The 12,236-nt window shown below is 50.6% G+C and overlaps 1 protein-coding gene across 1 annotated transcript in view; it reads right to left on the minus strand.

Moving 5' to 3' along the window:
* Positions 1–12,236, minus strand: part of LOC115473506 (zinc transporter ZIP11-like) — a 275,025-nt gene that overhangs the window by 81,769 nt on the left and 181,020 nt on the right. Inside the window, exon 3 of the mRNA XM_030208527.1 lies at positions 3,520–3,589. Within this exon, the coding sequence (XP_030064387.1) occupies positions 3,520–3,589 (70 nt within the window). The remainder of the gene's footprint in view (positions 1–3,519; positions 3,590–12,236) is intronic.

The following is a 12,236-nucleotide window of genomic DNA, read 5'->3' on the forward strand; positions in this document are numbered from 1 at the left end:
GTCTTAAATGTGGTGCAGAACTTCTTTCGCACTGCCTCAGAAGTATGGAAATGGACACTGAGGAACAAAACTCGCAGAGGCAGGCGATGAAGGTGGAGGAATTAGTGCCTCGCGATGGCTGCAAGTGGAAGCGGGTGGGAGCAGCTGGATTTGGGTAGAGGTGTTCTGCCTGAGACGGAGATCAAATCAAATTAAAGCGCTCATATCCCCTTTCCAGGGTTCAGTGAGGTTTACATTCTAGGTGAGACAAAAGTCAAGTTAGTGTGAGGTGTTAGAACGATTATGGGCCAATGATCAGAAGCAAACACAGGCACTAAAGGCTGTTAGCGCCATCCTAGCGCCTGCGTTTGCTACCGCCCCATGATCAGAGCACCCGAGCATGTGAAACAACACGTTCGCAGGCTCTGAATGCAAGTAGAATGCAAATGCATGCAAAACTGGACTAAAAACGTATTCATCCCCAATGATCAGCGGCCAGCATGCCAAAGATTGGCTCGCTGGCCGTGGCAAACCCTATGCCAGCTCGGCAGCTGGCGTTAGGGCTTTCACTTTCAGTTTTGTTCAGACTTGAGAACCAGGGGCGTAGCCACGGGCGGGTCCAGGCCCAGCCACTTTTGCTCCAGGCCCACCCACCCTAACTAGCCCCAACCCAACCAGCGGCGTTGCTCTCCCAAGCGAGGCTCCAATCTTTTCCTGCCTCTTCTGCCCGCTCTCCCCGTCCGTGTGGTCTGCTCACTTTTACTGCCCTGAAGCACCGGCGATTCCCATAGCCAGCCTTCTGCCAGTGTGCGTCATCGGGGCCTCTCCTCAGGCGCATCCCGCCTACTCTGCAACTTCCTGTTTTCCGCAAAGGTGGGACGCGCGCCTGAGGAGAGGCCCCGACGATGCACACTGGCAGAAGGCTGGCTATGGGAATCGCCGGTGCTGGAGGGAGAACGGCGCTTCAGGCCAGTAAAAATGACTAGAACTGACCATGTGCAGGGAGCTGTCGGCATCTGGAAGAACATTGCCAAATGCCCTGTGTTTGAAACAGTTAAGGGGGGGGGGAGGGTAGCGGGTGGAGAGGGAATGTGAGGCCCGTGCCCACCCAGTCCACCTCCAGGCCCATCTAAAACTTGAACTCTGGCTACGCTACTGATCTGAACCTGTTTGTTACTGGCTTATCTGCCTATAAACCTTCCACAGGCTTCCTTCGATTTGCATAACAAGACAAAACCAGTACTTAAAGGTGAAAGACTGACAAGAAACTTGCTCTGCAAAACCTTCTACGCTACCCTGGATCCTGATGGAAAAGTTTTTACGTTCTGTACGTGTCGCAAGTGCGCATTCAACTAAAGTAGCTCATCGGCATACAGTTTAATGCAACTCGCGGCTGTGTTTTCCACGTGAGTTAACACCCACGCACAAGTCCTCTCTGCATTGCTCGGCGCGTAGAACCGGCGTTCAACCGCCGATAATCCTGTGGCTAAACCCACAGTTGGCTTTCTGCATCTGTCCCTAACAGCCGAAGTGTGGCTTGAGAAAATGTTGAAAAAAAGGGAGAGGAGAAAGGAAGAAAGTGAGATTTCCCAGACTGTCAATCCTATTAAATGAAATAAATGACAGGCAGATGTTCCCAGGTGTAAGTGCTCGCGTTTACCAGCGCTGGATGTTCAGAGGCCCAGAGCGCAGGATCGAACGAGCGTGGGAAGGAATAACACAATGAGCATGCAAATGCATGCCGACTGCCTCACAGGCTATTTCTTCCCCAAAGCTCAGCAGGGAGCGCACCAAAGAAGGGCATTCCTCCCGTTGCAAACCCTATATGCCAGCTCCGAGCTGGCGTTAGGGTTTGCAATGCAGGCTGGCCGATCCTCCACCCCCTTCAAACACTTTAAAACCACGGTGGTCCAACGGAACCCCAGCTTCCCCCATCCCCCAAAATGTCAAATGCCCTGGAGCTTCCCCCATCCCCCAAAATGTCAAATGCCCAGACCCTTAACCACCCCCCAAAAAAATAAAGTCTGGCGGTCCACTGGAACCCTTGTAAAGCATCCCAGGATGCACTAGGCAGGGCACTGCCATTTTGAGGAGGCGCCCTGACCCTCCATACCACCTCGGGTAACATCTGTGCGTTCCAGCCACAAGATTTACTAAACTTACTAGAAGTCAATAACCGGGCAGTGCCCCTGAATATCAGCACTGACTAGCCATATTGGAAGTGGGTTTGAGCGGGGCATTACAGGGGTTAGATAGAGGGAGGACCCCCAGAGTTTTCTGGGGACTGACAATATTTCGTGCCGATGCCCCAAATAGCTAACCGGGCATGTAGGACTGCATGAAGGGAAACTTGGTCCTAACTTTTCTTGGTTAAGTATACGGATATTGGTATTGTATATCGGCCACTCCTCCCCTTCCCCCACTGTTTATCAGCCAGCAACTACTGGGGTTGTGGCCTGAAGCTGCTCTGCCCTCCCTCCTGCTCCCTAAACAGTCTGATCTCTCTTCCCTCTCACACCTGTGAACACAGTCCAATCTCCCCTCCCACCCCCAAACTGCAGCAGTCCGTCCCCCCCCCCCCCCCCCGGCCTATCTTAATAGGTCTAGTGGTGGTTGGGGTTTGAATGAACCCCCCTCATCCTGCCCCCTGGTGGCTCCTGTTGAAAATGGCCTCTAGCAGTTGTACATGACGGTAAGACAGACATCACGGTAGCCATTTCCAACAGGAGCCACTAGGCACAAGAGCGAGTGCAGTTTGCTCCTGCCTCGACCTCCACTTGGCCACGAGGGGGCCTCCTGCAATTCACAGGGAGGGCTGGGAAGGGAATTTTGGGAGTCCAATTATGTGGGTTCTGGCTGAATATTGGCAAGGACCCACCTAGTTCTGGCAGTCAGAAGAAGTCCAGTAAGAGCGGGATCTTCAATGCCAGTGGCCAGACGTGGCTCAGCATTGAATATTTGGGCCAATTTAGCTGGCAACAGTCAGCATTTTAAAAAAATGCTGAACACCAGAAGCTGAATATTGATCAGACCACAGCTTAGTAAATCTCAGAGAAATTAAGTTACAAGTACATAAGTAATGCCACACTGGAAAAAGACCAAGGGTCCATCGAGCCCAGCATCCTGTCCATGACAGTGGCCAATCCAGGCCAAGGGCACCTGGCGAGCTTCCCAAACGTACAAACATTCTATACATGTTATTCCTGGAATTGTGGATTTTTCCCAAGTCCATTTAGTAGTGGTTTATGGACTTGTCCTTTAGGAAACCATCCAACCCCCTTTTTAAACTCTGCCAAGCTTAATGTGGTGTATTAATACCGTTTTAACACAGATTAGTCAACGGGCTTGAAAGTCTGTGTGAAATTCTTCGATGCCCTGGTGATCCACAACTCTGGCCCTTCATCAGCACCACCAGAACTAGTGGGCAGGATTCCACTATACATAGCTATGAGTTCGATTTCCACTTCATTTTGCTTAATTTGCACACATACCGAGTGACCCAGCGTCCCAAATTCCCTCCTCCCTTTGCCCAGATCCTACCTGGCATTTTCAAAGGTTGCAGAAGCTGTTTTTCCAACTGCGCCAAATCCAACACCAACAGCCAGACCCTCTGAAACCGAAAAACACAGAAATAAGTTAAAGAAGGGAAGCGCAGAAAAACAGAGGGGCAACTGGAACATGACACCTTAGGCTCAGCCCTGCCAGGATTATTTCCCTTATTTGTTTATTTTTGTTACATTTGTACCCTGCGCTTTCCCACTCATGGCAGGCTCAATGCGGCTTACATGGGGCAATGGAGGGTTAAGTGACTTGCCCAGAGTCACAAGGAGCTGCCTGTGCCTGAAGTGGGAATCGAACTCAGTTCCTCAGTTCCCCAGGACCAAAGTCCACCACCCTAACCACTAGGCCACTCCTCCACCCAGTGCATCCCAGAGCAGTAGGACATAGGCATCTTTCCCTCCTACCAGGTATGAAAGGGTCAGGTGGGTTGGTCCTGTCTTGGGGTCCCACTGGAGCAATGGGGGCCTTTGGTGAGGGGCTAGGAGGGGTCCATTGGACCACCAGGGATTTTATTTAAAGGTCAGGGGGGTTCTGCCCGATGTTGGGCAGAGGGATGCAATGCTTGGTCAGGCTGTTTTTTTTTTTTTAATGTATTAATGGGGAAGGGGTTGGGGTAAGTGACATCATGGCATTTTTTTTTTGTTTTTCTAAATGTCAACTTTACTGAGCTCAGGCGCTGACAGGAAAATTAGAACAGAATAATGAACAGCTAATTAATACTGCAATTTTAATATGGCATTAATTTGCATGCTCATTATTCTGAGCATGCAGCGGCACTTTTGCTGCGCTAAGTTCACGGTACAATTTGATTCTACCACAAACCTTTCAGCATCAGCCCAACAGCATCCTGTCAAAGTGAGCTATTCCCTTTCTTTTTTCTACAGATGAACATCTTCTTGTCATCTTTTATAGGGTGGACAAGTGGTTAATTAGCTCTCTGGGGGACAGCGGGACTCCCAAGACTCAGATGCCAGGAGCTCTCTGACCTCTACTCCAGTGACTCCCATTAGGGAGCCCAACTGGAAACAGAGAAAGCATAATTTCCCCCTGAAAATTAGATAATTCTGTGCTAATTCTAGATATCTTAAGAGGAAATGTATCAACTATATCAGTTTTCTCTTTGATTTATCTTCACATTGCTGGAAAATATCCTTAACTCTGTCTTGAGAAACTGTAGAGTTACAATGATATTGTGATGCTCTTATATTGTTCTGTTTGTGGTTTTTATTAAATTTACATACGTAATTAAAAAAAAGTTACCCCTGAAATCACAGAATAAAAGATTTAGGTATAAAATACAGTCTGGCCAGATCTACACACATGCTCTTGCTGATATGGCTAAACGCTGGAATACTTTCTGGTGGCAGCCCCTGGGCAGTAACATGCCTCAGGGATACCTACCTAGGGCCTTCGAGGGAGGTCTGTTTCTTCAGCACCTCAGAACCCCCTCGGCCACACAAGCTAACTTACAATGAACTATTCACCCTTGAATAAATTCTGGACTTGCTCCTCTGTGGGGGTCAAAGTGGCTCATGGCAATTTACATCGAAATGCCCTGTGCCCAGACACCAAAAGAAACAAGCTGCCCTGGTGAAATCTGGCAACCCTCCCTCCCTCCCTCCCAGGAAAACGATTCCATCATTCTTAGCAACAGACAGCACTTGAGAGAGAGAGAAAAAGAAACACATCCTATGGGCCAGAGAATGACACCACGACAGAGCCAGAGGCCGAACTGGCCTTTTACAGCAATTAAATTCTAACTGTTACTGAGATGAAATTAGAAAAAAGTGCACAGTGCAGAAAGACACGCAAACAACATGACAGTAAGAAGCCTGTAATTAACCATCTAGATAAGGCTGGGGGGAAATTGACAGAGGTAATTTTCAAATCCCAGGGAGTTGGACAGTTGACTTAAAATGAAACCCTCTGCAAATTTGACTGGGTCACCTCCCCCTCCTCCCCACTGTATATCAACCGGCATCCGCAAGACTACCTGGTTGTGGCCTCAAGCTGCTCCCCAAACACAGTCTGATTTTCCCTCCCTCTCGCCCCCAACAGTTTTTACCTTAAGGATAAGCATCTGACTTACCCATGGAAGTGCCCTGTGAAAAAACTGCCCCATAGCAGGAATTGCAAATAAGGCAAGAACGAACACTGCAGAGGGTACACAGTCACCCTCAAAGACAGCTCAGATACATTTGATTATTAGTATTGAATTTAGAGACTTCGGTGTACATAGCACTGTACAGTGCCACGTCAATATGTAATTTTTACTTTTATCTACGAAACCCGGGAATGTGGCAGTTCAGCAGGAAGAAAGAGGCTACCGAAATTGCGTTTTAAAAGCCTTCACTGCCGTACCAAGGGTTACACATAAATATGGAGAGGTGCAAAACTCCTCCAAGCCTAGGGTTACTATATTTTGTCCCCCAAAAAGGACACATGCCCCGCCCCTTTCACACCCACCCCACCCCCTTTCACACCCTCGCCCCGCGTCACATTTTTACCTCCCCCCTGTCACATACCCCGTCACCCCCTCCCCTTACCTTACTACTGCCCTGGTGGTCTAGTGACCTCTTCCGCCTTCGGGGCAGGAAAGAGCCCCCTCTTTCCTGCCCGGAGCACTGCCCTGCATGCATCGGTCTGTGCCACAGCCGGTGGTAGGAGGCGGGGCTGGTGTTTGGGAGGCGGGGATAGTGCTGGGCAGACTTATACGGTCTGTGCCAGAGCTGGTGGTGGGAGGCGGGACTGGTGGTTGGGAGGCAGGGATAGTGCTGGGCAGACTTATACGGTCTGTGCCCTGAAGAGGACAGGCACAAATCAAGGTAGGGAATACATAAAAAGTAGCATATATGAGTTTATCTTGTTCGGCAGACTGGACGGACCATGCAGGTCTTTTTCTGCCGTCATCCTGCTGCTGATCCTCGGTGCCGATTCAAAATGGCCACCGAGAGTTGAAGTCTTGCAAGGTCACTTCAACTCTTGGCGGCCATTTTGAATCGGCACCGAGGATCACCAACAGGAAGGATGCATGCAGGGCAGCGCTCCGGGCAGGAAAGAGGGGGCTCTTTCCTGCCCCGAAGGTGGAAGAGGTCACTAGACCACCAGGGCACTAGTAAGTAAGGGGAGGGGAGGCTAGCAATCTGCCTGTATATCCAGAAATCCAGACAAACGGACACATTGGCAAAACCCGTCCGGTTGCCCGGACATGCCCTTAAAAAGAGGACATGTCTGGGTAAATCCGGACATATGGTAACCCTATCCCAGCCCAGTATCTCATTGGCAGAGGTGAAGGGGGCACAGTTGGGGTAAGTTGCAAGGGGCACAACTGGATCTCGGTACAGTCCTGAACCTTGTCTCTCTAACTCATTCCCCAAGTAAGGCTGGCAACTAGATTCAGATTCGCCCAGAAGAGTTGATTCAGACCTGGGTTTAACCCATTGCATGCAGGGAGTTGTAGTACTAATTTCCCCGCTGCATCCCTAAAAAAAAAAAAAAAGCAAGACTACAAGGGCAATGGGGTAAATCCAGGGCTGGACCAACCCTGTCAGGTGAATCTGGGTGGAGATGTTTTGTTTGAATTTATAAGATCTTTTAAATGCGTGTTGGGTACGGAGATGGGGAAAGGAAACTGAGGGGATAGTGAGGGGACGGTGCAATCTGATGGGGACAGAAAAAAATTGATTCTATTATCTGCGCAGTTAAGATGCGGTGTTAAGAGAATATTGCCATTTCTGTGTCTAACTGCCATTAGTTGGGCGTGAGCATTTACATGAGCGCTTGCGCCCAGTTAGACGTGAAATGCGAGCTAAGCTCGTATTCTGCGCATAATGACCTTTATGGAATGCTACCGTAGTGCAGATCATCCCGGCGCCTAGCTTCGGTCGACCTATACAGAATTCTCCCCAGTTTGCCTACTTTTTATGCATGTAAATTGCTTTATACGTGGAAAGTGCTTCATACAATTAACCTCCTAATGCGATTATTTTGCCAGCAATGAAAACCCGACCTAGTTGAGGGTCCAGATAAGCCACGTTTTAGCAAACCACTGGCCCGGAACTGCAGACAAAACGGAGACCCAGAACGTAAGAGCTGCCACACTGGGACAGACCAAAGGTCCGTCAAGCCCAGTATCCTGTTTCCAACAGCGGTCAATCCAAGTCACAAATACCTGGCAGAAACCCAAAGAGTAGCAACATTCCATGTAGAACCCTAAAGAGTAGCAAGATTCTAGAATTCTAAATAATAACAAGATTCCATGCAGAATTTCAAACTGTGGCAACATTCCACGTCGAATCCCAAAGAGTAGCAAGATTCCATTCAGAATCCCAAGTACATAAGTGTTGCCATACTGGGACAGACCGATGGTCCACCAAGTCCAATATCCTGTTTCCAACAGTAGCCAATCCAGGTCACAAGTACCTGGCAGAAACCCAAAGAGTAGCAACATTCCATGTAGAACCCCAAAGAGTAGCAAGATTCTAGAATTCTAAAGAGTAACAAGATTCCATGCAGAATTTCATAGTGTAGCAACATTCCATTTAGAACCCCAAAGAGTAGCAAGATTCCATTCAGAATCCCAAGTACATAAGTGTTGCTATACCGGGACAGACCGATGGTCCACCAAGTCCAATATCCTGTTTCCAACAGTGGCCAATCCAGGTCACAAGAACCTGGCAAGATCCCAAAAGAGTAAAACAGATTTTATGCTGCTTATCCTAGAAATAAGCAGTGGATTTTCCCAAGTCCATCTTAATAATGGCTTATGGACTTTTCTTTTAGGAAACCTTTCTTAATCCCTGCTAAGGAGAAAACAAATGGGTCTCACCCAGAGCCTTGCCCGTTTTCCACTGAAAATAAAAGCAGCATTTGAGAATTAGGCCCGGCATCCCCTTTGAATTAGCAGTAACAACAGATCAACTTTGAAGCGTCAGCGTGACCAGGGCTGCCAAAATCAAGGCTTTAAAAATACCAGTACAACCTACTTCGTGGTACACTATGGTCTCTCCAGCCATCTGTGGTGTGGCCTTGGTTTGATAGCAGACGTTATTCCCTGTGTGTGATTCTGTAACACAGAGCAGAAACCCTTCCCTCCCTCCCCTCAAAAAAAAAAATATGTGACTTACCCGGAGGAACCTTTTTTTTTTTTTGTTAAGTAAAGCAAGAGAATGATCGATGCTCAGAGTGTAACACGATGTTAATAATAATAAAAAAACAATGGGTCTGTTCTCGGAAAATAAGGGAAGTATGAGTGCGAAGTATTGTACTTCTTGGTAATGAAGATGGATTATAACACAGAGAATGAGGAGCAGCTATGATGGACATTTTCCTATTTTTAACACCTGCAAGAAAAATGCTCCACTCTGAAGATGTCCCGTCCCCCCCCCCCCCCTCTTTTTTTTTTTTTTTTTTTTTACCTTTGTGCCTTTTTCCTGTTCTAGTAACTAAGCAACCTGGCTTTATTTTATGAAACCACCAGATAAATCACAAAAGCAGACAGTTGCAGCCAGAGATTTAAAGGGGCCCTTATCGAGCAGACTGAGGGAAGAGCATAGTAACATAGTAAATGACGGCACAAAAAGACCTGCATGGTCCATCTAGTCTGCCCAACAAGATAACTCATATGTGCTACTTTTTGTGTATACCCTACTTTGATTTGTACCTGTCCTCTTCAGGGCACAGACCGTATAAGTCTGCCCAGCACTATCCCCGCCTCCCAACCACCAGCCCCGCCTCCCACCACTGGCTTTGGCACAGACCGTATAAGTCTGCCCAGCATTATCCCTACCTCCCAACCACCAGCCCCGGCACAGACCGTATAAGTCTGCCCAGCACTATCCCCACCTCCCAACCACCAGCCCCGCCTCCCAATCACTGACTCTGGCACAGACCGTACAAGTCTGCCCAGCACTATCCCCGCCTCCCAACCACCAGTCCCGCTTCCCACCACTGGCTCTGGCACAGACCGTATAAGTCTGCCCAGCACTATCCCCGCCTCCCAACCACCAGTCCCGCTTCCCAACCACCGGCTCTGGCACAGACCATATAAGTCTGCCCAGCACTATCCCCGCCTCCCAACCACCAGCCCCCACCTCCCGATCTTGACTAAGCTCCTGAGGATCCATTCCTTCAACACAGGATTCCTTTATGCTTATCCCACGCATGTTTGAATTCCGTTACCGTTTTCATTTCCACCACCTCCCGCAGAAAGCGGTGGGTGCCAGAAACTCACCCCACTCCCCTCTTGCATGTCGGACACGACTTGAGGCATTGACTAGGATTCGGTTAATAGACCTGGCAAGGTTTTGACAGCTTCTGTCAGAAATATTTCCAAAAATTGAACTCAAAGGACTGCTCCATTCTGCTCCGCGTCGGGATCATGTTACTTCTCTTTTACAGAAACCCCATTAGCTGCCTGTGGAGTATCGGAACCAGTTCAAGATCCTTTCCGTGACTTTTAAATCATTACAGACTGGCGTTCCAGACATTCTATCCTGGTTAACTATTCCTTATTCTCCAGCTCGGTGTTTACGTTCTCTTAGTGATTATAGATTATGACACCGGCTGCGCACAAAGCTGCCAAGGGGGTCAGCCTCCCGAGTGGGAGATTTAAAGCCCGTCTATAGCTCCGCCCCAACCCGCACATAGCTCCGCCCTGAACTGCCCACAGCTCCGCCCACAACCACCACAGTTCTGCCCCGGCACAGCCTCCCTTTTCCAGCGACAGCAGGAGACACCTTGTAAAACAATTTCCTGCTGCTGCGAGACCAGCAGCAGAAGGAGATGATGTTTAATGAAGGCATTTCCTGCTGTCCCTGGAAAGTGGAAACGGAGCTGTTCAGCGGAAGATGCCGGCACTCTGGCGGGAGATGACTCGCAAAAGCAGAAGTCTCTTGCTGAAAACGGGAGACCTTGGCAGGTCTGTGCACATATTATAGCAGGAGATTCGGAGGCAGAGCCGGTGGTGGGAGGCGGGGCTGGTGGTTGGGAGGCGGGGATAATGCTGGGCAGACTTATATGGTCTGTGCCAGAGCTGGTGGTGGGAGGCGGGGCTGGTGGTTGGGAGGCGAGGATAGTGCTGGGCAGACTTATACGGTCTGTGCCAGAGCCGGTGGTGGGAGGCGGGGATAGTGCTGGGCAGACTTATACAATCTGTGCCAGAGCCGGTGGTGGGAGGCGGGGCTGGTGGTTGGGAGGCGGGGATAATGCTGGGCAGACTTATATGGTCTGTGCCAGAGCCAGTGGTGGGAGGCGGGGCTGGTGGTTGGGAGGCGGGGATAGTGCTGGGCAGACTTATACGGTCTGTGCCAGAACCGGTGGTGGGAGGTGGGGCTGGTGGTTGGGAGGCGGGGATAGTGCTGGGCAGACTTATACGGTCTGTGCCAGAGCCGGTGGTGGGAGGCGGGGATAGTGCTGGGCAGACTTATACAATCTGTGCCAGAGCCGGTGGTGGGAGGCTGGGCTGGTTGGGAGACGGGGATAGTGCTGGGCAGACTTATACGGTCTGTGCCAGAGCCGGTGGTGGGAGGCGGGGCTGGTGGTTGGGAGGCGGGGATAGTGCTGGGCAGACTTATACGGTTTGTGCCAGAGCCGGTGGTGGGAGGCGGGGCTGGTGGTCGGGAGGCGGGGATAGTGCTGGGCAGACTTATACGGTCTGTGCCAGAGCCGGTGGTGGGAGGCTGGGCTGGTTGGGAGACGGGGATAGTGCTGGGCAGACTTATACGGTCTGTGCCAGAGCCGGTGGTGGGAGGCGGGGCTGGTGGTTGGGAGGCGGGGATAGTGCTGGGCAGACTTATACGGTCTGTGCCAGAGCCGGTGGTGGGAGGCGGGGCTGGTGGTCGGGAGGCGGGGATAGTGCTGGGCAGACTTATACGGTCTGTGCCAGAGCCGGTGGTGGGAGGCGGGGCTGGTGGTCGGGAGGTGGGGATAGTGCTGGACAGACTTATACGGTCTGTGCCAGAGCCGGTGGTGGGAGGCGGGGATAGTGCTGGGCAGACTTATACAATCTGTGCCAGAGCTGGTGGTGGGAGGCTGGGCTGGTTGGGAGGCAGGGATAGTGCTGGGCAGACTTATACGGTCTGTGCCAGAGCCGGTGGTGGGAGGCAGGGCTGGTGGTTGGGAGGCGGGGATAGTGCTGGGCAGACTTATACGGTCTGTGCCAGAGCCAGTGGTGGGAGGCGGGGCTGGTGGTTGGGAGGCGGGGATAGTGCTGGGCAGACTTATACGGTCTGTGCCAGAGCCGGTGGTGGGAGGTGGGGCTGATGGTTGGGAGGTGGGGATAGTGCTGGGCAGACTTATACGGTCTGTGCCAGAACCGGTGGTGGGAGGTGAGGCTGGTGGTTGGGAGGCGGGGCTAGAGCTGGGCAGACTTATAAGGTCTGTGCCAGAGCCAGTGATTGGGAGGCGGGGCTGGTGTTTGGGAGGCGGGGATAGTGCTGGGCAGACTTGTACGGTCTGTGCCCTGAAGAGGACAGGTACAAATCAAGGTAGGGTATACACATAAAGTAGCACATATGAGTTTATCTTGTTGGGCAGACTGGATGGACCGTGCAGGTCTTCTTCTGCTGTCATCTACTGTGTTACTATGTTACCATAGCCAAGATAATGTTTAAGCACCTTTCTGACCTCATTTGCAAAATCTTTAACTAGTCCCTTATTTTCTTACTCCTGTTATTCTCTTATCTATACGTTCCATC

Source organism: Microcaecilia unicolor, chromosome 6, assembly GCF_901765095.1.
Source record: "Microcaecilia unicolor chromosome 6, aMicUni1.1, whole genome shotgun sequence".
In the NCBI taxonomy this organism is placed as follows: Eukaryota; Metazoa; Chordata; class Amphibia; order Gymnophiona; family Siphonopidae; genus Microcaecilia; species Microcaecilia unicolor.